Raw genomic sequence first — 26,140 nt, forward strand, 5'->3', positions numbered from 1 at the left:
GAGAGAGAGAGAGAGAGAGAGAGAGAGAGAGAGAGAGAGAGTCCATGAAGAAAAACCAGGGCCAAGATCAGAAAGACTAAAATTAAGTTTATGGAAAGAACATCCCAGGGAGGGGTTTTCCTATGTGGATTTTTACACTTGTGTTTTCCCATCAAAATCCTCAAATGCTGAATTTCATCAGACAAATATGTCCCATATTCCCAGGACATGTGTGTGTTGTGGAGCATCGGGGTTTCTAGGAACTCTATTCAAGGGTGTCATAGGACAGATGGTCAGAGAGACAGCCAGGGGCTGTGTCTTACAAAATCTTGTAAGCAGTTTTTTTACTTTATTCTGAGTGAAATGGTCCCATCAGAGGGTTTTAAGCAAAAGGCATGATAAGATGTGTAGCTTTCTTTGAAGATTAAATATGCGGATGGGCTAGAGCAGGGGTCCTCAACTCTCCCAATGCTGTGACCCTTTAACAAAAATATTTACAAAAATATTGACTATGTAGTTGGATGTATAGCAGCTTGTATTACCCCAGACTGAGTATAATGTAATAGTTATTAATTATACATAGCCAGAATCCTGAAGTAGAATGGGATCATTAGGGGCATGAATGTAAAGAACAAAGATTGAGCCAGGTGTGGTGATGGCACACACCTCTAATCCCAGCACTCAGGAGGCAGAGGCAAGTAGATCTCTGAGTTTGAGGCCAGCCTGATCTAAGTGTGAGTTCCAGGATGACCAAGGCTACACAGAGAAACCCTGGTTCTGGAGTAGGGGGTGGGGAGTGGGAGTGGGGGACAAGGACAGCAAAATTAATTAAAATGGGGAATTAAAGAGTTAAGAGAGAAACCAAAAGACTAGAAGTCAAAAGCCTAGGCTTAACGAAACTGAAAGCTGCATCTGGAATCACAGAGGAGCTATTTGAAACCCATGCCGGGTTCTTTAAATGTTACAAAGGCAAAAGAAGAGTGAAGTGGAAACTTAAGCATTCTTTAGAAAGCCAGGATGATGTTTTGCCAGGGCAAACACATGAAGGAACATTTTGCTAAAGTGGACACAGGAAAGAGAGTAAAGACAGAGTGGTAAAGGAAAGTTTTGCTAAAGAAGACACAGAAAAAATGTTTTGCTAAAACAAGCATATAAAAGGACATGTGACAAAAGATTCTTCACTAACAACACACATCTACTGGTCAGCCTTACATTGCATATAGAGTCTCCATATAGAAAAACATACCAAAAAACTTCAGGTGGTGTGCTGTGGATTCTTGCTGAAGGACTCGGGGCCGATTGGCAAAATGATGTCAGATGAGACAAGACCTGTGGAGGGATTATAAGTAGGACTCAACGGACTGTACATGAGGCCTGGCTCAGCTAGGCCAGGCTTGCTGGTACAGCTAACTGTACACTTGCTGGTCTTGAGTCTTTCCTGATCTTCACTTTGCTGAGAGAGGCACAGCTGAGAACTTCTGGTGTTCCTATTGGCCCTGCTGACGCATGCTAATTCAGCTGAGGCCTGGCTATCTCTGCTAGCTCATATCTTTCAGTAGGACAATTACCTTCCTTACCTTATTACTTCTTATTATGATGTGATCCATTTCCATTTCCCTTTCTAAAACCTACCACTCAGAGGTGGGGTCTGTAGAAGAGCCCATGTCAAGTGCCTCCCTTCAATCTTGGCCTAAAACAGACACTAAGCTGGTACCAAATCCTCAGGGGCCACTGGTGCTAAGAGACTTCAAGGAAATATTAATATGGGTATCGTCAGGATACAGGGTATGTGGAAAGAATAGCTTATGTCTGCAAGGAAGTAGCACCTGTCAATAATAAATCTGATGGCCTATGGCTTAGTCAGGAAATAGGAGGTGGAACATCTGGGAGGAGAAAGAATTCTGGGATAGAACCAGGTGGGAGATTCACCTGGGGAAGAGGTAAGGAGATGGACTCAGGTACCTTAGCACAGATAACCAGCCATATGATAGAATGTAGATTAGAATAAATGGGATAATTTAAGTTATCATCTAATAAGAAAAACCTAGCAGTATGGCCAAGGTATTTGTAAATACATTTTGAGTCTGAGTCTTATTTCTAGGAGCATGGGATTGGGAGGAAGAACCAGACTTAACTTCTACAAGGGTACGGCAGGTGTCTTGTGGGTCCCAGACTGTCCCAGACAGAAAGTGTAACAGCTTATTTTGGAAATGGTAAACATGTATTCAGAGAGTAACAGTTGAGGCCAAGACTCTAAGAGCCTAGGGTGCTCCAAGAAGAGTAAGGGAACATTTAGACCATAAGGACTATTCTAGAGGCTAAGGTCTTTACTTTTTAAATAAGTAAGCCCATACCTTGGACCACTACCCCATATCCACATGTCCTCATCACACAAGGACCTATTTTCTGGGTGAAAACTCTGAAAGCCATGCTGGACGTGTGGTGCATTCCTTTAGTCCCAACACTAGAGAGACAGAGATCTCTGTGATTTTAGGGCAGATAAAGTTACATATTATAGCATGGCTTTCTCAAACCCACTTGCAGTTCAATAATATAGATGTGGAGATTTCTATATAATTTAAAGCTTTAGGCCTTTTTGCTGGGACAGTCTCTCAGCTATCTTCTAACATAACTCGACTTTCAGACACTGTGTCTCCACTATGTGGCTAGCTCTTTACCCCCATACCCTACTCTGGTCTCCCTTCTGTTCCATTCTTATCCCTTTCAAGTCTCTGTCTCCTCTCCACTGGCATCCCTCCTGCCGCTACATGTGCCTGGAAGTTCCGCCCCCATAATTCCCATCCCACATATTGGTCATCAAATTTTTATTATAGCCAATCAGCAGTAAGACAATGCCTGGTCCATCTCTTTGGTTGCCTAAGGCATTGAGGGCTGCCTGGCTGTCATTTTGGAAGGTGTTGTAGGACAATTATTTACAAATAGAAAACTTCCATGGTGGGCCATAGAAATGGCAATACCAAACTCCTGCCAGCACTGAAAATAGAGGATAGTACCTTAATACAATGTGAAGGAAGGTCATCCTCCAACAAATCAAGACCTTACCTGAAAAAAGAAAACAAGCAAAAAATGTGGAAGCCAGGAGACTAGATTCTGTAAGACAACCACAAGCAGCAAAATAGAAACCAAATGGTAATAATGAAAGGGAATATTCAGATGGAATGAAAACCATGTTTGTTCCTACATCAAGGTTATTCACCCCACACTACCCATCCAGACCTATGACAAGACTGGTCATTAAACTGGAGCTGTCTTGTGTAAAGATGGAATGAAAACTCAAATCTATGGCAGTCACATTTTCTCTTCACTAAGAAGTGTGAATGGGCTGGAGAGATGGCTCAGTGGTTAAGAGCACTGACTGCTCTTCCAGAGGTCCTGAGTTCAATTGCTAGCAACCACATAGTGGCTCACAACCATCTGTAATGGGATCTGATGCCCTCTTCTGGTGTGTCTGAAGAAAGTGACAGTGTACTCTCATAAATAAAATAAATAAGAATCCTTGGGATGGTATATTTTAACTTTTGTTCATGAGGGTGACACAGAGGGGGCAAAGACTCTATAAGGGACTGGAAAGGCAAGGGCAGATGGAGGGCACAGTAAACCCTAGTGCTCAGTCAAGGGAAATCACTCCCAGCTGTCAGATGGATTCAGAATATAGTGGCAAAATGGGTCAGCTGGCTATAGCCTGTGCATTTGTTTACAACAGTGTGTCCATGTTGTATTTTTCTTCCCCATCACTGCATTCTGGGAAATGGAAAACAATGTAGTGAATGCCTTCTTCAACTCCTGATTGTTCTGTTCTTTAGTCTAAACTGAATTCCCTGAGAGACTACTGTTGTTGGGGACAGTATTGTTGGCTTCTTTTGAGAAAGATTTATGCATAGATATATGTAGCTCGTAGATAGCCACTTACGCTATGATGGGAGGAATTGTCATACTAATAATTATTTTGTTTAAGTGTCTTGCACAGCATATCTCCAGGCAGCGTCCATAAATAAGGAGACCCTCCAGGTGCTGATGGCTCTTGAAAATCATGATTGTAGTCCGCTTAAGGAAGTGATCAAAGCATGGGTGGCAGAGATCTGTGAGACTACCATGTAGGCTGTTCCTCATCTCCCCCTTGTGTGACATGCCTCCTGAGTGGTATCTCTTTGAGGGCTAGTAGTCAATGATAGGTAAGATCCTGGAAGACAGGACAACCCAAGACAGGCACAGTCCAGATTACTGGGAATCCACCGAGGTGGGGTCAACAATGTCGAGGCAATGGCACCCTGGCTCCCACTAGGCTGTCAAATCTAAAAAAAAAGTGTGGATATGTAGCAGGAATGGCAAGGCGGTCTCTATGTAAACACTGGGGGCTGTGCAGCCAAAAAGCGTCTTCTGCAGGACTTGCCTGAGAGACCAAGGATTGTTGGTATAAACAATGCCAGCCAATCAGGAACTGCCATTTAGAGTAGTTACTTTCTTGGGATCAATGGGAGCATGGATGGAGGGTATTAAAGGAGCTTGCAGCAGTGCTCAGATGAGCTTGCTGTCATGTTTCTTACCTACCCCTGGAGTCTGTGTTGTTGACTCTGTGCCAACTCACCCCCAACCCCCAAGAGCAGGTAGGGTCAGGAGGAGAGCTGTCTAGGGCACAGGAAACAGATTAGAGGAACTGCATATCCTTGCTGGTCCAAATAAACTACCCAACTCACAGAGCTCTTTATAAATCCAATCCAAACAAGAATTGCAACAGGAAAAAAATATCACAACTGCCACAAAGGCCAAACACTCAGGTCAGAGAACCCTGTGGAGAGCTTTTTTTTTTTTTTTTTTTTTTTTTTTTTTTTTTTTGGTTTTTCGAGACAGGGTTTCTCTGTGTAGCCCTGGCTGTCCTGGAACTCACTCTATAGACCAGGTTGGCCTTGAACTCAGAAATCCACCTGCCTCTGCAACCCAAGTGCTAGGATTAAAGGCATGCGCCACCACTGCCCAGCCTGTGGAGAGCTTTTTGGGGCCACTTGGCAGGAATTTGGCATTGAGCTAGGACAGGGAAGTAAGCTCAAGCAGGAATCTGATTTTAGGCTAAAACAAAGAAGAAGGCTACGGGCAAGAATATGACTTTGGGCTAGGACAGGGCTCAGATATCTTGGATATTCTGATAAGCCCACAGGAGTGATCACGGGACTTTGTTCATTGCCTGGCTTGTTCCTTGACTATTTGTGTTTATTGTCTTACTTGTCCCTCAACTTAGAACTGACCTTATTACTTGCACGTAATTAAAATGATATAAAAGCAGATTGGGTTGGGTGGTAGTGGTGCATATGCCTTTAATCCCAGCACTTGGGAGGCCAAGGCAGGCAGATTTCTGAGTTCTAGGCCAGCCTGGTCTACAGAGTGAGTTCCAGGACAGCCAGGGCTACACAGAGAAACCCTGTCTTGAGAAACAAAAAGAAAAAACAAACAAACAAAAAAAGCAGATTGGGAAAAAAAAATTTTAACTGGCCTCAGCCTCAGAACTGGTTGGGCTCATGCTACAATGTCGTCTAATTGTTTCTTTTCTTTTAATCCTCCTTCCTGCCCTGGAGAATCTGTTGACTTACTGAGATGGCTTGGTCACAACTCTGAGGAAGAGCCCTGTTCCAGTCCACTGCTTATGTTCCACATACACAGATAGTTCCTCAGGCTTGTGGATTCTTCTCACAGCTCTGATGCCCTCCTTAGGTAAGAGCAGTCTACCAGAAACAAATAGACAGCTCACTCCTCTGGACCCCAGAGAAGTCTTCCCCACCCGGAGAGCCATAAGCAAGGAGCCCATGGTACATGCTAGGTGAGAAATGCCACCACTTTAGCATGTTGGACCCTGTTATAGTTTGGATCTGGAATGTCCCCTCAAAGGGATGGTGGCCTAGCATGGTGACATAATTCTGTAATCCCAGCAGCTGAGGGGTGGAACAAGAAGACTAGGAATTCAAGTCCATCCGCAACTACATAGCAGGCTTGAGGCCATCCTGGATGGCTACAGTACACTCTGCATGAAACAAAACCAACCAACAGAAACAAAGAATTGTTGACCATCCAATCTTCTTCAAGGCAGTTTTGACAATTCAGGAGGGTTCCTTGACAACTCACATGAGTGTTAGGATGAAATTTTATATTTTTGTAAAAACAAACAAACAAAAAAGCTAGCCTTTGAAAGGGATTTCATTCAATCAATTTTTGGTTTTGTTTGTTTGTTTGGTTGGTTGATTGGTTGGTTTTGGTTTTTCAAAACAGGGTTTCTCTGTATAGCCCTGGATGTCCTGGAACTCACTCTGTAGACCAGGCTGGTCTCGAACTCAGAAATCCACCTGCCTCTGCCTTCCAAGTGCTGGGATTAAAGGCATGCGCCACCACTGCCCGGCTTCATTCAATCTATTAACTGGTTTTGGAGCTAGTGTCTCCCACAATGTATCTGTTGAGCCATTTGACGATGTGTATTTTAGGCTGTGTCCATTTTGCTTTATCAGTTTTGTTTGTTCATTTGCTTGCCTGCTTGCTTGCTTGCTCGGTTTGAGACCTGGCCATCTTGGAACTCACAGTGTAGACCAAGCTGGCCTTGAACTCAAAGAGAATCATCTGCTTCTGCCTCCCCCAAGTGCTGAGATTAAAGTTTTGTGCCACCAGGCCTGACATTTTGCTTAATCTTTCATTTGATCAAACTTGATCTTTCAATTTTTGTATCTTTAAGTTTGTAGGTTCATTCTGTTGCACAAACTTTTTTTTTTCCTTTTGTAGCCTCAGCTGCTCTCAAATGTCCTATCTAGTAGAGGCTGACTCTGAACTGCTAAGACTTCTGTCTCCACCTCCCAAGAGCTGAGATTACAGGGATAATTCATGTCCAGTTTATGGGATACTAGGATTGAACCCAAGGTTTTGTAGATGCTAGACAAGTATATTGTCATTTAAGCTACATTCCCAACCGCACAAATAGACTTTTAAATTTTTCTAATGAAATCCCAGACATTACAGGCTATTGCCAGTACTCTTGTTTTAACCTTTAGAACAGTGGTTCTCAAACCTTCTTAATGCCGTGATTCTTTAAAAGAATTCCTCATGCTGCAGTAACCATGCCACCAACCATGTAGTTATTTTCATTGCTACTTCATAACTGTAATTTTGCTACTGTAATGAATCATACTAAACATGTGATATCCAGGATACAATGAAAACCCTATAAAAGGGTCAATAGGCCCCCAAATGTGATGCAACACACAGGTTGAGAACTGCTGGTCTAGAACTTGATGGTAAGACCCTGTTGTTGAAGACACAATATAGAGAAATCATTTTGATACTCACTTGGAAGCTTCATCCCTGTGGCTGGCTTTCATGGTGCTGGATGATGTTATGTACTGTTGGCAGAGAAATGGGATCATCAACTCTTACCCGACTGTGAACCCTGTCAGCTACAATAATGACATAATGACTGGCCTGGTAACACAGGCCTATTGGTGCAATTCTGGCCCAAACATCCTAATAACCAACCACTTTCTGATTGGATTTAAGACCAGCTCCACAAGATGAAACCCATAACTGGTGCCATGATTAAGGCATGAGTTTATAGCTGGACAAGTCATAGACCCTGGGGAAGTCTTGTAGGTGGAGGTGTCGTTTCCTTAATTGGTTCTTGATTGTGTCAATAAAGATAGATGGCAGAAGCCAATCATTGGGCAAAAGAAAAAAGGATTCTACCAGCAGAATTCTGATATAGGATAGCTGATGAGTTTAGAGCAATAGATTCTTTGCCCAGCCATTGAGTTATCCAGCTAGTTTTAAATATTAAGGCTGTTTGGTGATTTCCATCTGTGGCAACTCAGGTGGGCAGGAGAAAAGGCACGACTGGGGCAGACGTTGGCTGAGCTAGCCACAGGGTAGTTGGCCAGTGGAGAGGGAACACAGTTCCTGGCATTCATAGGAAAGCATCAGAGGTGGTGGTTTGGTGAGGCTGAGATTGGGGCAGCTTGGTGGAGCTAGCCGCAAGAGATGGAGGGAGCTCCGGCAGAGCTCTCGAGAAAGAGCTAGCATGGCTTATTAGAATTACATGCAACAGAACCTACTACAAATACTCTGCTAAATGAACAGAGTATTAAGCAAACTCCTAACTTCCTATTATATCCATAGATTAATGTATCTCTTACTTAACTCTCATCAAAGAAGCTTCTATTTACAGTGTGTAGCAATTAATACAAACACCCACAACTGGCTAAAGTGTGGAGCAGGAAAAAACAGAAAAGGAGCAGAATACTCATCCCTAAATGGAACATATGTACCACACCCTGTCCTCTCAAGGTCCTGGATTATATTACTGTGGAAGAGGGGGGCAGAAAGAATGGTAAGAGTCAGGCACAGTATAGTTGCGATTGTGACGCCACAGCAAAACCTGCACAGTAAAGCCAGACTCAATCCCTGCATGGAAAGGAGAGTTGAGCATGCAGTCCCACCCCTAACTGAGGAGCTAGGTTTTGGTTTTGATACAGAGTTTCTTCTCTTTGTTTTGTTTTTGAGACAGAGTTTCTATTTGTAATCTGGCTATCCAGGAACATATTGTGTTGTAGCAGAATTTGAGCAGAGCCATTGTATCTGTCATGAATGATGGCACCTAGGATTTGAAGTAGCCTTTTATAAATAGTCAGTGATTATCTGAAGTTTACAGAGTTGCTCTTCCAAAAGGATTCTCAGAGCCTCTACGTAACTTAGTTCTAAGACAAACCTGGCAAACCAGGAAGTCGGATATGGCTGAGAATTGCTTAGATAATGGTTCCTTTAGACAACTCTTAGAAGTTTTGGTAGGCAGAAATTGACTTGCTAAAAGTACCTTCTAAGTAACAATAAAGAGGCTCTTCTGCAAGGCCATTCTGAGTTCAGCCCAGCAGAGGTCCACCCTGATGCTGAGAAGCCTAAATTCATCCTACAGGGTCTCTTTTCTATGGTTGAACAGTATAATTCCTAACCCTGAAACTCTGTCAACCAGGCCGGCCTCCAACTCAGAGATCCACCTGCATCTGTCTCCCCAGTGCTAGAAGTAAAGGCACATGCCATCACCACCTGGCCTGAAATTTTATAATGCCAAAATGTTAGACAATAATTTTCTCATTTTCCAGTGCTTACTGGAATCTAAAAAAGTTTCAGGATTTCTCTGTACCAAAGATCAGCCTGAGGCTCTTGATAGATAGATAGATAGATAGATAGATAGATAGATAGATAGATAGATAAAAACCCACAATTATATAATATATTTATTATATAATATATATTTATTATATAATACATATAAATAAGCTAAATATGTAAGATCTATTTCTGTGTGTGGGTTTTTGCTTGCATTTGTCTCTGAGTAGTATGTACATGCTAAGTGACTGAGGTCAGAAGAGGGCATGAGAGTCCCTAAAACTGGAGTTACAGATGGTTGTGAGCTCCCTGGTGTGGGTACTGAGAACTGAATTTAACAATAAACTGAGTCTTCGGCAAGAGCAACAAGGGCTCTTACTCACTAACCCTATTCCTGTGTCCTAATGCTCTCATTTTTAGTGACTAAAAATCCTTTGTATATATGGTCTAAAAATGTTTCAATTATTAATAATTTTATTTTACTATTTCTTGAGAATTTTATATATGCTTGTTTTGATTAAATCTAATTCCTATGTCTTCTCTGCCAATTCCTCCCCTCATTCCACCTCTACTATTCTCTCCAATTTCAGTGTTCTTTGCCAAGACTTATTTTTAATTGTGTATGCGCGTGCACACCTGAGTGCAGGTGCCCATGAAAAACAGAAGCGCAGAATCTTCTTGAAACTGGGTTGCAAGTAGTTGTGAGCTGCCCACCATGGCTTCTGGGAACCAAACTTAGATCTTCTTTAAGAATAGTGTTTTTAACCATTGAGCCATGTCTCCAGCTCTCAGTAAGTATGGTTTATAGCTAAGTGGAAAGGTGGGTTCTCAGTACTTCCTACACTTTCATATTCTCTAACATAAGTATTGTGGTTGTCTTTTGTTAATGCCTGCATACAGGGATGGTGCGATCCCAGATGTCCTTAGGTGAGCAAATGGCATATCCACACAATGGGAAGATTGTTCAGCACTAGAGTCATGAGCGGTCCTCTCATGCAGACAGAGGAAACCTAAATGCATATTAGTCAAACAAGACCTTTTAGATTTAAAAGGTCTACATTCTGTGATTCCAACATACCATTCTGGAAAAGGCAAAACTATGGACACAATCAAGTTTCCAATAATTGGAAAAGAAAGAAATTGACATACAGGAGGATGTAGAGGCATTTTGGGGGCACTGAACTTCTTCCACGAGACAGCATAATGGTGGATAAATTTACTCATCTGCCTCATACTTTTTTTGTTTGTTTGTTTTGTTTATCGAGACAGGGTTTCTCTGTGTAGCCCTGGCTGTCCTGGAACTCACTCTGTAGACCAGGCTGGCCTTGAACTCAGAAATCTGCCTGCCTCTGCCTCCCAAGTGCTGGGATTAAAGGCGTGCACCACCACTGCTCTGCTCTGCCTCACACTTTATTGTGTACATCAAAGTGACTCCTAGAGAGGGGTTTGGGAAGCACACCCCCCTGCCGAGTAGCTACAGCAGATGACAGACAGCTGCTGATAGGAAGGTGTCTCTTCCTCAGCCTGCGGTAGGTTGCCGATGCTCCAGTGGAAGGCCTGTGCCTCTATGTATGAGGGTAGTATTAATCAAACTCAGTGGGTTAAGTGGGGGGAGCTGGGCATGGTGATACACACACACACACACACACACACACACACACACACTTGTGACATATATGTATGTATATATGTATTTATGTATACATGCGTGTCTCAAGTAAACTTTGCCATGATAAATAATTGAAAGTAATTTGCAGCAAAATATGCTTCCCTACCTGAGGGTTGGGCCTTAAGACTGTGGTCACATCTATCCCAGTGTATCTAGAAATCTAAACAAGAAGCCCCCCAGTGGGCTCTACAGGTCGCGCTACTGTCTTGTGACTCATGTTAAGTCAGTTTGACCTCCAATGATCCTACTTTCAGGTGAGGTGAGAAGAGGCAGTTGCTAGGAAAGCCCAGAGTCATTAGACATCACTGCTGGTGTCAGACCTTGGGCCCATGCCCACAGCTCTCGTGCACTGCTCTATCTGGATCCTTCTACTACCTATTCGGTTGACCGCCTGACTTTTCATCTTTTCTTGACCCCTCCCCCCACTGACTCAGGTACCCTGGGAAGTGGGATAAAGGTCTCCCATTTGGGTGGTTGGTGGAGTTGAAGAGAACGGTGTGGGTAGAGGTGAGGATGAGTGGGCTTTTAAAAATTCTTCCCCAGTCACTTTGAGGTTTTAGAATCATGGCAGCGAATCCTAGGAAGAAGTATCTACATATTTCCCAGTTTTCCTTTCATTAAGCAAATTAGCATCGGGTAAAGACTGGAGGCAAAGTCTGGTATGTTGGAGGGAAGTTGGCCCTCTCTGTTGGACCCTCCTCTACAGTCAAATAGAAAACATCGGAGGGACTTGGTATGACTAGCCAGGGTCAATCTCCATAACACACAGTCAGGCACGAGTGTATACTCGTCATGGTAAACAGGGAAAGCATTCTAGAGTTAACGAAAGACAACTAAGTAAAATATACAAGGCAGGGGGGCCTCAGAGGGTAAAACAAAGGAGAGGCTAGAAGTTTAAGCCAAGCAGGCAGGGAGGATCTGTGTGGAGGTGTCATGGAAGAAAGGCATGCTGGACCAAGCTACCAGATAAAACATACTGTGCTTTCTGAAGAGGCCCTGAAGCCAGAAGACAACTGCTGTGTTTGAGGAACATGGGAGAGAAGGGTGTTGTGGGTTGAATCACATGGAGGTGGGCAGAGCATGTGGTGAGCCAGTGTTTCTCAACCTGTGGGTCAGGGCCCCTTTGACAGCCAAAATCGACAAAAATATTTATGCTACAGTTGATAACAGTAGCAAGATTACAGTTATAAAGTGGCAATGAAATATGGTTTGGGGTCACCACGGCATGAGGAACTGTATTAGAGGGTCGCAGAGTTAGGGGGGGTTGAGAACCATGGCAGCATTGCTTGGTGTTTCTCCCCTCCTCCCATCCTCAGTAAGCCAGGGACTCAACCCGGTTTAGCATCTCATTACTATACCTATGAATGTACATCAAGGTGATTTCCAAAGAGGGGCTCTCACTGAGGCGCCGCACCTAGCTGAGGACACACTAACCAATGGCCGCTGAGAGCATGGCAGCCTCTGCTCAGCCTATGTACACGCAGGCATTTAGCTATCCCAACCCTGGGGCTGTTCTAATGAGCTGACTTAGGAGATCACTGAAGAGGCAGAAAACTGGGACAAGGGTCTTAATTTGACCCAGATGATCTCAACCTTTTTACTTCAAGCCTTCCTGAGGGTAAGGGAAATTCAAAAGACGTGATACTTGAGGTAGGAGACGTGTTGGTTGTTTTTGACAGAAAGAGTACTAGTAGCTTATAAAGTCTGTTACTAGTCCTGCTGTAAATGACGGGGAGTCCACGTACACTCTCAAGTTTGTGTCAGGGTATGGCTTTTCTGTGGCCTTCTTCTTCTTGTTGTTGAGACAGTGTCTTACCCTGTAGCTCAGACTAGCCTTGAACTCATGATAACTCTCTTGCCACAGCTTTTCCCGAAGGCTGGAATGACTGGCATGAAATGCCATACCCAGGCCTGTAGTGTATGTCTCTCAACAGAAGGACTGGATATGCCAGATATGTTAGCTCTGACCAAGAATGCAGACACACCCACAGGTCTGTTAATGTCGGCAGCACACAAGTGACAGAAGAGAAGATGATCCCTGTCGTGCACATTATATTTAAACTAGTTGGCAGTATACATACTCCACCAACAGGATTTTTGCATCAACATGAGTTGACATGATCTTTTTTGTGAAGAACTTGATAACAGTGTTCCACTGTGGTTTTTTTTTTTTTTCTTCCATGAGAAAGCTTCTATGTGTCAAATTGATGCAATTTCTTCTCGGCAAGTAGACATGTCCTGCCCCACAATCCCATCCAGTGCCTTCTCTGAGATCCTTTTCTGAGCAGTGACGTGTGACACCATTACATGGCATTTTTACTTACAATAAAACACATACTAGTCTGTTCCGCAGAGACAGTAATGACAGGAAGACAGGTCCTCGGTGAGTTCTTTCTCATACTGCTTAGGTGTGAACACTCTGATGCACGCTGAGCCCTGACTTCTGCACAAAGCCTTTCCCACAGACTACACACTTGTAAGGTTTCTCTCCGGTGTGTGTTGTTTGGTGTTTATTCAGATTGGACCTATCGGTGAAGGCCTTCCCGCACTCAGCACACCTGTAAGGCTTCTCTCCGGTGTGGATTCGCTGATGCACTTGGAGCTGGGATTTCTTAGCGAAGGATTTCCCGCAGTCGCTGCAATCGTAAGGCTTCTCCCCCGTGTGGATTCTGTGGTGTGTAATCAACTCTGACTTCTGCCTGAAGGACTTCCCACACTCCGAACACACATAGGGCTTCTCCCCGGTGTGGGTCTTCTGGTGCTTACTGAGGTTTGACCTGCCGCTAAAGGCTTTCCCACACTCCGCACACACGTAAGGTTTCTCGCCGGTATGGATTGGCCGGTGCACCAGGAGCTGCGACTTGGAGGTAAAGGACTTCCCGCAGTCGCTGCATCCGTAAGGTTTCTCGCCAGTATGGATGCGTTGATGGGTGATGAAGTTGGACTTCCGGATGAAAGCTCTCCCACAGGCGGCACACACGTAGGGCTTCTCCCCCGTGTGGATTTTCTGGTGCACGATGAGTATCGATTTCTGGTTGAAGGCTTTCCCACAGTCTCGGCATTCATACTGTCTCTCCCCGGTGTGAATCTTCTGGTGTATATTGAGGTGTGACTTCTGCGTAAAGGCTTTCCCGCAGGTGCTGCACCCATATGGCTTCTCTCCAGTATGAATTCTCTGGTGTGTAACCAGGTCTGACCTCTGAGCGAAGGCTTTTCCACACCTTGAACAGACATAGGACTTCTCCCCTGTATGAGTTTTATGATGTGTGATGAGATTGGACCTGTTGGCAAAGGCCTTCCCACATTTATCGCACACGTACGGTTTTTCCCCCGTGTGAATCCGCTTGTGCACGTGCAGCTGAGACTTAGAAGTGAAGAGTTTCCCACAGTGACCACATTGGTAAGGTTTTTCTCCGGTGTGAATTACCTGATGTGCATCCAAGTGCGCCTTCTGGACGAAAGCCAGCCCGCACTTCACGCACACGTACGACTTCTCTCCTGTGTGGATTCTTCGGTGCACGGTGAGGGCTGACTTCTGGGTGAAGGCTTTGCCACAGTCCCCGCACTGATAAGGCTTCTCCCCGGTGTGAGTTCTCTGATGAATGATTAGCTCTGACCTGTAGGTAAAGGCCTTCCCGCATTCAGTACAGACGGACGACTTCTCTCTCATTTGAACTTTCTTACGGGTAAGGAGGTTGGGACTGCTGCTGAAGGCTTTCCCACGGTCGGGAGATACACAGGGCCTCACTCTGGAGTGAATTCGCTGATGGACCTGGAGTTGGGACTTGGAAACGAAGGATTTGCCACAGCCATCACACTTGTATGGCTTCTCTCCAGTGTGAATTCTTCGGTGTGCGACCAGGTGGGTCTTCTGGATAAAAGCCTGTCCACACTCAATACAGACATAGGCCCTCTCTCCGGTGTGGATTTTCTGGTGCATCTTGAGTGTGGACTTTTGTGTGAAGGCTTTGCCACAGTCGACACAGCTGTGACGTTTCTCTCCTGTATGGATCTTCTGATGTACCCTGAGGTCTGAGTTGTAAGAGAAGCCTTTCCCGCAACTGCTACATTCATAGAGCTTCTCTCCAGTGTGAATCCGGTGGTGCCTGAAGAGAGAAGATCCTTGGAAAAAGGACTTTCCACAGTCGCTGCATTTGTAGGGCTTCTCTCTAGTGTGGGTTTTTTGATGTGCGAGGAACTCTGCCTTCTGAGAACATGCCTTCCCACAGTCAACGCACACATAGAGTTTTTCTCCTAAAGGAGACTTCACATGTACTCTGAGCTGTGACTTCTGGGTAAAAATCTTTCCAAATTCAGCACATTCATATGGTTTCTCCCCAATATGAATTTTCTGAAATTGAAAAGGTACTTGTTCATAACTGAGGACTTTTCCATATTGATTATGGTCCCGTAATTTCTCTCCTGTTAGAATATGTTCAGTGTTGATATAGGATGAAATTTTACCAATTTCAGTAATCTTTTTAATTCTCTTCGGCCCATTATGTTCATTATGAGTCTGTAAAGCTAAATTATGCTTCAGCTCATGCTCAGGTGGGTCCCGGGGACAGGGCCTCTTGGGAGGGAGAACGATGTAGGAGTTCACATGGATCACCTTCCTGATGCCCGTGTATCCATACTGACTCTCTGCATCCAGTGTCTTCTTTATGAAAACCATATCGCTGCCTGATTTATGTCCCATTTGCTGATAGGCCTTTTTCTGGTCACCAATCTGCTGCAGTTCCTCTAGAATGAAATATGAGAAAACATCATTTTAAAAACAAAATAAAAGCAAAACTGCCTTCTTGCTCGATGTGCAAGGAGGCTTTTTCAGAACTCCCAGTTGCAAAGCCAAGTTCCTTTCTGAAGGAGAAACAAGATTTTAGTTCACAGTGCAGCTAGATGGCAGGGCACACGTGGCTCATCCAAGACAAGCACAGAGGAGAAGGGGAGGGAGTTGATTTGATGAAGAAAGTTGTGAGGGACAAGAAAGATCCGGGTATACAATACATCAGGCCAGGGAGATAAGTTATGTAAGGCAGATATGAGAAAAGTAAAGCAAAAAGCAAGGGACACAGAGAAAGCTGACATGCCTATGAACCGCTACATGGCTCTAATTTATTTTAAACTTTCTAATACAGATGATTTTTATATGTCTCCATTATATAAATCAGTGACCCATAGCAGGAGGGAAGGGGATGTGAGCCAAAGAGGAAAAAAAAGGGAATATACCACCTTATCATAAACCCAAGACAGAATTAGAATTAAAATTTATATATTTACATTTATATAATATATAAAGGTATACATTTATAATTACAAATTTAATTATAATTAAATGAAGGCCTTATCAGTGAAGTACAGTAATAAAATAGCAACAACAACAAAACTCAACTAACCAGGAAGACAGACCCTGTCAAATGTGGATTCACTAGGGCAGGATTAAAATGAAGCTTTATAAAAGGTGATTAAGAATGTCAAACATGGGGCTGGGGGGATGGCTCAGCAGTTAAGAGAACTGACTACTCTTCCAGAGATCCTGAGTTCAATTCCCAGCAACCACATAGTGGCTCACAACCATCTGTAATGGGATCCAATGGTGTGTAATGGGATCTTCTGGTGTGTCTGAAGACAGTGACAGTGTGCTCATATACATACATACATACATACATACACACATACATACACACGCACATACATACACACACATACATACATACATACCTAGAGCTTTAAAAAAAAAGTGTCAAACACAACAGGCAGATACTGCCAAAGGTCAAGTGTCAAGGATCCCCAGGTCATAAGCTCGAGGAAAGATGTAGGAAGCTGGAAGCAATGAGAAATCTCATGCAGTGGCCAGGAAAACAGCAGGAAGGGAGCTAGCTGGGGCAAAGATGGAGCATCTCACAGGGAAAGAAGGAACGGGGTGTATAGGAGCATGAATATGTATATCTCGAAGTAATTAGGAAAGAAAGACTCTTAAAGACCAGTGTACATAAATAAAGACTACAACATAGGGAAAGTGTGAAGAAAAAAGGTTTGTTTTTTAAAAAAAGAGTAATAAAAGAATGAGGTAGATTAGCACACAAGGAATGTAACGCCAAGAAGATAGCAGCTTTGCTGGGCATCTCTTGCCTCCCACCTAAATGGGCCACACTCACTCACCTACACAGTGCTGGCATGGGCTCTCATTATATAATGTTTCCTCTCCTTGCCCCAGTATGAAAACCTCTGTCTTGGAAACATGATATCCTGTCCATGGAAAAATGATAAAGGACTGGGTCCAACTCGGCTTCAAAGCCCAGTCAACAGTCCTGTTGTTCAGTGAGAGTGTGTTCTGAAGTAACTACGTATCTCTCAGAACAGGATATTTATACTGGTCAAAGTAGATAAAGAACCCTGCTCACAAGGCCAGGCGGGAGAGAGCCGCTCAGCAGTTACCAGCACTTCCTCTTAACTTGAAGGTTTGGTTCATGGCATCCAGCTTGGGCACTCTCCCAGTTCTAGGGGACCTGATGCCCTCTTGTGGCCTCCATAGATACTGCGCTTTCCTGGAGAACACACTCGAGAGTGTGATCACAAGACACACACACAAATAAAGAAAGGAATCTTAAGAGGCTGCCAGATTTCTGAGTTCGAGGCTAGCCTGGTCTACAGAGTGAGTTCTAGTACAGCCAGGGCTACACAGAGAAACCCTGTCTCGAAAAACAAAACAAAACAAAGCAAAACAAAACAAAGCAAAACAAAACAAAAATGCCTCAAAGCAGGCATCCATCTGAGAATAGCATAAGTTCAGTGAGGCTTCCTTTCTGATACAAGGGGACTCTGCTTACCCACTGAGCGCAGGTGGCTGTAGGTCTCCTGCATCACATCCCGATAGAGACTCCTTTGAGCAGGGTCTAGATGCTGCCACTCCTCTCTGCTGAAATCTATAGTCACATCCATGAAGGACACTAATCCCTGTAAGAACAAATTCTTGTTCAGAGTAAACACACTTGGGGGGCGGGGAGAACACACAGATTTAGAAATAAAGAGCATGGGTTTTTGTTTTGTCTTCAGTTCACTCATGAAAGCCCCAGAGAAAGGCCCAGCAAGATGGCCAAGTAGAAACTGCAACACTCATCCCACAAAGTGACAAAACAACTACTGTGTTTTGATGGAAAGAACTAAAGAAGGGGGCTAGGGGACGTCATAGAAGCCCAGGAAGGTCACCGTGACAGAACAAAACCTCAATGGCTTGCCACTGCCCTCCAAGCCCCTAGTAGCTGTCAGCTCCAAGCCAGGAGAATAAGAAGATCCCAGTGACCATTATTACCTTGGACACTGTAACGGTTAAGTTTGTCAACCTAACCCAATTTAGAATTGTGGGAAGAAAGTACCAGTGAGGGATTGTCTAGATCCAGTTGGCCTGTGGGAGGCTGTCTTGATTATGTTCATTGACAGCAGCCACTGTGATTTGTACCCTTTCCTAGGTAATGGATCCTGGACTGCAGAAGTGGTGGATGGGGATGGGGAGGCAGAGCAAAGAGCAAAGTCTTGGCTCTTGACTGCAGGTGTGACTAGCTGTTTCAAGTTCCTCACACTTTGACATCCCCACTGGATGACTGTAACTTGTGATTGTGAGCCGAATAAACCCTTTCTCTAGTATGTTGCTTTAGTGAAGGTATTTTATCACAGAAACAGGAAACGGAACAAGGCAGAAATCTAAAGCCTCAATCCTAGGGTGCTACCCCCATCTTGCTGGGTATGGCTTGCTCCAGAGGCCTGGGCACCACTTCAGCTCAGCCCTTGAAGGACAGGGTATGGCAGGTGACCTGTAGGGGCAGACAGGAAGGTTTTACAATAGTTTGGTGCCATAGGTAGGATACAACAGAAGCCGTCTTGGGGACAGTGGGCTAGCAGACAGATGGGCCAGTGGTGATCTCTGTTCATTTTTATTTAGAGATACATTGATAAATAAATATTGTGATTTTATTCGGCCTTTGCTACTTTATGGGTTCGTCTTTCTTCTACCCTTTTCCACCTCTTTTTTCTACCCTAACACTAGTTAGGAGACACAGGAGGATAGAGGGGAAATGGGCTGGCATAATCATTAGACTACTTCCTGCTGATTAGGGGCATCATGTTTCTTGGGGCAAGTTTGATATTTGGAATCAGAATATCTAATTCCTCCTTCTTCTCCCCCCACCCCCGTGACTACTTAAGAAACCGCAACCAACCAACAACCTACAACCCACCCTGCCTTTTGGGGCCCTAGCATTTATAGACCCTCTGAAAAATCCCCAGAATCCCAAATGTTACACACTCACAGAAACTGTCTGCAGCTGGCAAAATCCCACCCCTGCTAGAGCGCAGGGCAAAGCTGATCAGCTGCTGTGGACAGTCTGAAGCAGCTCCATATCCCACACCTGGGATTAAAACAAAAACACACTCTTACAACATTTCCATGTTTTTTTAAAGAAACCAAAGTTCCAAACCTGTTGCTACACTCTTTGTCCGTTATTACTGTTACAAGTAAAACTCATCCTTCAGTGTCTTAGGTGGCTTTCATCTCAAAGTCCTGTTCCTAAATATGTAGCTGTAGGTTTCTTCGGGTTCCTATTTATGAGCCAATCTTTTCCCACCCCTTTCTTTTTGAGTAAGAAGAAAAGCAGCTGCTGACAGCTGGGCCTGGCGCTATCATGTGGGTTTCAGTGTTGCAAGGAGCTGTTTGATGATATTATCTGGATCATGGTATTCTCCATGGTGTTACATACAACATGACCTCACAGACAGGAAACATTAAAGACTCCCTGTGGTCACCTCAGCAGTTGACCAGCCCAAGACCACTCTGTAATGTCTGAGCACTGTGCAAATGTAGTAGCTCTCATTCCCACTTGTACTTGTGTATTTTTTAATGTAGCCCAAGTTCCCTGAAAGAATGACTGAGACTTCTTAAATATGAAGAAATGCATAGGCTAAAACCTTTGCTCTGTCCCTGCCTAGCTCATACCTCAATAACCCAGTTTATTGTATTCTAAGCATGGCACAGAGCTGGTTACTTTCTTCTTAGGTTCATGCCTATGTCTGCTCCTTAGAACTTGGGGCTAATCTCCAATGCCTGACTATTTCTCAGAATTCCCCTCTCTCTCTTTCTCTCTGCTGGAACTCCCACTTCCTATTTCCTGACTCAGCTCATTGGCCGTAGGCGTGTTGTTTTGTTTTGTTTTTGTTTTTTGTTTTTTGTTTTTTCAAGACAGGGTTTCTCTGTGTAGCCTTGGCTGTCCTAGAACTCACTCTGTAGACCAGGCTGGCCTCGAACTCAGAAATCCACCTGCCTCTGCCTCCCAAGTGCTGGGATTGGCCATAGGCTTTTACACAGTGCACAAGAGATTCTCTCTACACCCACAAATACAAATATAATATACAAGTGTACATTATACTTTATAATTTGCATAACTATGATGGTAGTGCTCAATTTATATCTAAGAGAAGAGAGTCTTTTAATTGGACAAAAAGGAGGAAATGTTGTGTGTTGCCCTGGTGCCGTTTGTATTCGGATGTTAATTCTGCTTCTCTCATGTGAACCTTCTTCCCATTCTAACTGGTCAAATAAAGGCCAGAGCCTAGGAAAGGCAGGACTGGGGATCTTAGAAAGTGGGGTCAGGTGGAGGACAGGGAAGAATGAGAGGAAAAGGGAGAGAGAGAGAATGGAGGAAGAAGAGGTAGAGGCCAACAAGGAACAGAACCACATGGCCAGGAAAAACTGCAAGTAGCAAAGGGTCTCACAGCTGGGAAATGAGTGAGGGTCGTGAGAGATCTGTCCAATCATCTGGGGAATGAGTGAGGGTCGTGATAGATCTGTCCAGTCTAGGCAGATGGCTTATAAATATAATATCTGGGTTGTGTGGTTTTTATACAGGCTTATTGAACCTGGAAATTACTGCAACAAATTGGCGCACCAATGTATTGCTTAGAACCCAACTAACCAGAGATAATAGTCTACCCCTATCCCCACCCCCAATAAATGGCTGGGTCTGTGATCTGGGACTGCAGCAATGTGTGAACTGAAAGCTGAGTGGGTCTGAGGGGTCTACGGAGAGCTCCTGAGAGGCTCCCTCCCCACACCCCAGGCAAGACCACAGCAGCCAGGGGCAGCACTCCAACCTGAGCTGGGGCTTGGGCAATGCTGGTTTTGCAACATGGTTGGGGTTCCTTGATCCTAGGGAGGGACCAGGGACCCTGGGGGCTGACACAGCAGGCTAATCTGGGTACCTACAACCAAGGGAGTCTTCCTGTGCTCCATTCCCCATATTCCCCACGTCTAAACAGGACATGGGACAACCAGACCCACTCTCCACTCTTCCAACGGCTTGCACTGGAGACTGCCTGAGATCAGTGCACATGCTGCTGGCTGCAACCCAAACAAAAGACAGAGAGCCAGCTCAGAAGCCCAGAAGCCACAGGTCTTTCTACAGTTAGGCCCTCCCTGCAAATAAAAGAATGAGAGAGGACTCCAGTGTCCTGAATCAAACAGCAGAGGGGGACAAAGGTACAAAAGGCTCCAGATCCAGTAAAAAGAATTATAATTTGAAAATAAAGAAATATATATTGATACTTAAAGATGAGAAACACAATAAATACCTTTTGGGTTTTATGGGATAATATTTTTTTGGATAATATTTTGAACGGTGTGGATTTAAAGGAAATTGACACCTTGTCAATTACAGTTATTACAATATTAAGTATCTTGGTTTACCATGTCTTCTCAAAAGACAGAGCCCTAAATAAAAAATTACAAGCCTTAGAAAGGGGATTAGAGGAAACGCTGAAACTAAAAGTACAGGATTTATAGGTTAAGATAAGCAACAGAGAAAGGAAAATGAAGGTTAGAGACAGGAACTGGAAAGGATGTTAGAACAAAAAATGCAGACTTTCCTAGATCAGACTGAACAGCAAAGAGATAGCAAAAAAATATGGAAACAGAGTCTAGAGAACAATTTAGTAAAGTTAGTAAATCAAAATAAGGTAGATGCTATAATGACAGAATTACAACATAAAGATAAAATAAAATTATGGAAGCAGGCCCTAGAACAGAAAATACAGGAATTTATAGAGCAGCATGAACAACAGTAAGAGAAATCTAAGACTTGGCAACATGGCCTAGCGGAAACATTAGAATTAAAGGCACAACAATTTCTAGGTCATGATAAGCAACAGAGAGAGGAAAATGAAGGTTGGAGACAGGAGCTGGAAAAGATACTAGAATAAAGGATACAACAGCTCACAGAGCAGACTGAGCAGCAGAGAGAAAATAATGAGGATTGGAAGCAAAGTTTGGAGAAGAACCCTTTAAAATTAATCAATCAGGATAGAATATACTGCAGAATATCAGAATTGCAATATAAAAAAATTTTAAATGTAGAAGTAGAACCTTGAGCAGAGTACAGGAACTTAGCAACAAAAGGAAAGATATGAAGCATGGCCACAGATCTTAGGGAGGAGCTTAAAATATCAATTAGGGAAAATACTTAGGTAGAGACAGAAGATAAAAATAGAGAAAGCCAAACTAAGGTTGTTAGAAAACAAACTTTAGTTTATCCAGTTAGTATATGACAAAGACCACCATCCACAGGCTTATCAGGAATTCGAATGGCAACCCATGGATGTGTTAGAACTAAGAAAAATTAAGGAAAATGTCATTAATTTTGGAATGTATTCACCATTTTGTAAAATAAATCCTGACTTCTTGGGCTATTAAAAATAGAATAATCCACCAGGTGGTGGTGGTGCACGCCTTTAATCCCAGCACTTGGGAGGGAGAGGCAGATGGATTTCTGAGTTCCAGGCCAGCCTGGTGTACAGAGTGAGTTCCAGGACAGCCAGGGATATACAGAGAAACCCTGTCTCGAAAAAACCAAACCAAACCAAACCAAAACAAAAAACCAAAACAACAACAACAATAAAAAAAACCCTATACAGAAGTAATTTCTGGGGCTGGTGAGATGGCTCAATGTGTAAGAGCACAAATTGCTCTCCCGAAGGTCATGAGTTCAAATCCCAGCAACCACATGGTGGCTCACAACCACCCTTAATGAGATCTGACACCCTCTTCTGGTGCATCTGAATACAGCTACAGTGTACTTGTAATAAAAAAATAATAAATAAATCTTTAAAAAAAAAAACCCCTATACAGAAGTAATTTCTACCAAAAATTTTATCCATAGACAACAGATAAACACAGTGGGCTGATAACAACAGTCTTTCATTATGGTCCACCCTCATTGCCTCTGGAGTGGATGACATTGCTCAGGTATTTCTTGTTTTTCCATAAATGAATCAAGATTGGTTCCCTGAGGGGCTCCTGTGGCCTATCTGCTTCTCCTCTGAGACTACTGGGACAAATCAAGGGCATCTACTCCTTGGAGGAACTCCCACCCCCAAGACCCCACTCCCTGACCTCACAGGAGCTCCCAGGATCCTCTGGGACCAATGGTTGTAGCTTCTGGGGTTGAAGTCCAGTCAGTTGGCATGATCACCCTGGGCATAGACCCTGTTCTCACAGCAACCAGAGCTTAGTGGTCCTCTACGAGTTCAGTCAGAGCTGTGAGGAAGAAGTTCTGTGGAGCCTCGCAGAGATACCAAGATGCCCGGAAAGGTCAAATCCTTAGTCATTATAGATTCACCACTGAAACACATGTCGGGTACCTCACAGAGCATTCGTTCTCAAACTTGAGCAGGTATGCACTCAAATTATCTAGAGAGATTGTCAAAATATAGTTAAAAATTCTCAGCCTCACGCCCATAACTTCTGCTCCAGCAGGCCTAGGGATCTAAGAATTTATGCTTCTAACTAGTCTCCATAATTATGCTGAGATTGTTGTACCAGGGGCTACCCTCAAGACACAGTGCTGGGAGAGTAGAAATTTTAAGAAAATCTGGGCCTGGGGAGACATATTAGAAGATAAAGCACCTACTACCAACTTTGACAACCTTAGTCCCATCCTCAAGACACACCCCATGAAAGGAGAGCTTTGGCCCCAGCGACTATCATCTCCCTTCACACCCACACGCTCATGCACACGAACACACACATGCACTAAATAAATGCAAAAAGAAAGTAAAACAGATATACCCAAGACATTCATTTTGTAATTGATACTGCAATCACTGGCTTCTGCCTGGAAAGAAACAAATGAAATCAACCCTCACACCCTGTGCAGTAGACAAACTCAGGAAGGCCTGAAAACCAATATATGTACTTTAGACCCTCCCCAAATATTAAAATATATTCTTGGAGGCTGTATTTGTGTAATGCTATGTGAGGAGCTGCGAATAGTGCTGTTACATGGGGAGACGCACGCTAACGTCTAACCATGCCAGATTAGACCAGTGACAGACATATATAGAACTTCATCCAAGCCCACGGTGGTGAGACCAATGAGTTTATGATGCGTGCTTACAAAGCACAGGTGAGGGGGTATTCAAAGGAGCATGAGTGACCCTCAAAACAGCTACATCATATTAAACGTCTCACCCCTTCATAGATGACAACCTCTTGGGTGCCACAGCAACTGCTGCTTTTGATTAATCTTCCACTTCTCATTTATGTAGCATCTCCAAGAGCCCCTGCAGCTAGAGGAGGGGATATCATGACAGGACCACAGGCCTGGCCTATGACTAACAGTTCTGCTCCAGATGTCATAATTTGGAGCAAAGTTCTAGATGGCATCTAGTTATATGCAGAGCAAAAAGCTTCCATACACAGCACACATAAGAGGAAATCTAGACACTAAGAAAGATAAACTACACACTTCTAAACAGACCATAATACATGATAAAATAGGCCATGACGGGCGTGGGCAACAAGATGATGGAGCTGGTAAAGGCACTTGCCACCAAGCCTGATGACCCAAGTGTGATTGATCCCAGGGACCCACATGGGAAGAAAAAGAAAACTAACTCCCATAGGTTATTCTCTGACTCCCAGATGTGTGACATGACAAGTCTTTGCTGCCCCACACACAAACAGCTTTAATGCATGAATAGGTAGTAGAGCTGGGCTTGGAGGCTATTGCTCAAGCATTTGCCTAGCATGCTTGAGGTCCTGAGTCCAATCCCCAGTTTAAAAAAAAAAAAAGGAAACCCGGGCAGTGGTGGTGCACGCCTGCCTTTAATACCAGCACTTAAGACGTGGAGGCAGGCGGATTTCTGAGTTCCAGGCCAGCCTGGTCTACAGAGTTTGTTCCAGGACAGCTAGGGCTCCAGAAAACAAAAAAACAAAAAACAAAAACAAAACTGTAAGGTCATATGATTATATATATTAGTATATATGACAATACAGTTGAGGAATGATTATTTTTGTGCAATGTGACATTTATGAAAAGTGATTATGGTTATCGACCATAAAACATCTTTCAACTCGACCACTACCCAGAGATGTTATCTGAAACAGAAAATGCATTTCCAAATGATTACTGGATCAAAGAAAACGAACTTTAAAAAGAAAACCATTTATCTTTAAACAACAATAAAAAGTCTACACATGTAAATACATAAGAATGTAAAGTTTTACATTAACCAAGGCTAAAAATTAATAAGCTAAACTTTCGGGTTAAAAAGCAAACTGATCAAAAACCCCAGGAGCCTTCGGGTGTTACAGACCCTCGGCCACTCATCACATTCCCTAACATCACTCACACGTCACCAATCACATATTACTCGGCCAGCCTCCCTCCTCCAAAACTCCCGTTATTGATCGGAGAAATCCTTGCCAGTGACAACCATCAACACAGCAGACAGCACCCGGTCACTAACTCCCAACGTATACACACACTACTGACTCCACAGAATGCTAGTGGAAACCAACCGGAATCATCTCCAAAGACTTCTTGCTTTTAAGACTCAATGGAAGCAGTGCGGGGGCGGGGTGGGGAGGGAACCACCTTCAAGGACTAAGGTCACTTCCGGTCTTTTAAAAAAAAAAGTCCGGGTTATTAGTACAGCGCATGCTCAGCATTACCTGCGTTGCCGGAGGAATCCAACAACCCGTGTGTATATGTATATATGTATGTAGAGCTTTTGTACACAATTCCTTAAGAGGATTGACGAGCATGGCCGCGCCCAGAGATGCCGTGTAGGCCGCCATCTTTGAAACTTATTCATTCCGTACAGCAGAGAACTAGCTATCCAGCCAGATTACACAGACTGAGATAAAGAATGTAAATCCAAGCACTGTGGCCCTTGTCTGTGCATCATCGGATAACAGGAAGTTCCTCTCCACTCAGGAGTTCTGTTACACTGGGAAACCTAGTTGCCACTCTGAATACCCTGCCCTCTGCTGGAAGAAACCATGCTGTACAGGGGATT

At 43.8% G+C, this 26,140-nt stretch overlaps 1 protein-coding gene and 1 long non-coding RNA gene across 6 annotated transcripts; both read right to left on the reverse strand.

The window, feature by feature from the left end:
• Positions 1-771: 771 nt before the first annotated feature.
• On the reverse strand, positions 772-5,708 carry LOC116101962. Its single transcript, XR_004122961.1, has 3 exons — positions 5,583-5,708; positions 2,994-3,042; positions 772-1,308 (listed from the first exon to the last, which is right to left on the reverse strand). It is a non-coding gene; the product is annotated as an uncharacterized LOC116101962 (long non-coding RNA).
• Positions 5,709-12,012: 6,304 nt separating this feature from the next.
• Positions 12,013-26,050, reverse strand: LOC116101950 (zinc finger protein 27). Of its 5 annotated transcripts, none has more exons than XM_031386012.1 (5): positions 25,641-25,709; positions 23,232-23,528; positions 19,102-19,200; positions 17,626-17,752; positions 12,013-15,538 (listed from the first exon to the last, which is right to left on the reverse strand). In XM_031386012.1, the coding sequence occupies exons 4-5, from the start codon at positions 17,735-17,737 to the stop codon at positions 13,200-13,202; spliced, it is 2,451 nt and encodes an 816-aa protein (XP_031241872.1). In that variant the 5' UTR covers positions 17,738-17,752; positions 19,102-19,200; positions 23,232-23,528; positions 25,641-25,709; the 3' UTR covers positions 12,013-13,199. The 5 variants fall into 5 exon arrangements, with proteins under 5 accessions (XP_031241872.1, XP_031241874.1, XP_031241873.1 ...); XM_031386014.1 differs by lacking the exon at positions 25,641-25,709 and adding an exon at positions 21,051-21,185 and having other exon boundaries at positions 23,232-23,245; XM_031386013.1 differs by lacking the exons at positions 23,232-23,528; positions 25,641-25,709 and adding an exon at positions 25,794-26,050.
• Positions 26,051-26,140: the final 90 nt, after the last annotated feature.

This window comes from Mastomys coucha, unplaced genomic scaffold (assembly GCF_008632895.1).
Source record: "Mastomys coucha isolate ucsf_1 unplaced genomic scaffold, UCSF_Mcou_1 pScaffold21, whole genome shotgun sequence".
Taxonomy (NCBI): domain Eukaryota; kingdom Metazoa; phylum Chordata; class Mammalia; order Rodentia; family Muridae; genus Mastomys; species Mastomys coucha.

What these genes read in the sequence shown, in the direction of transcription:
- LOC116101950 (XM_031386010.1), bottom strand. An exon ending in CAGCCACCTGCGCTCAGTGG is followed by an intron (nt 15,539 to 17,625) that starts GTAAGCAGAGTC and finishes ATTTCATTCTAG; the next exon opens with AGGAACTGCAGCAGATTGGT.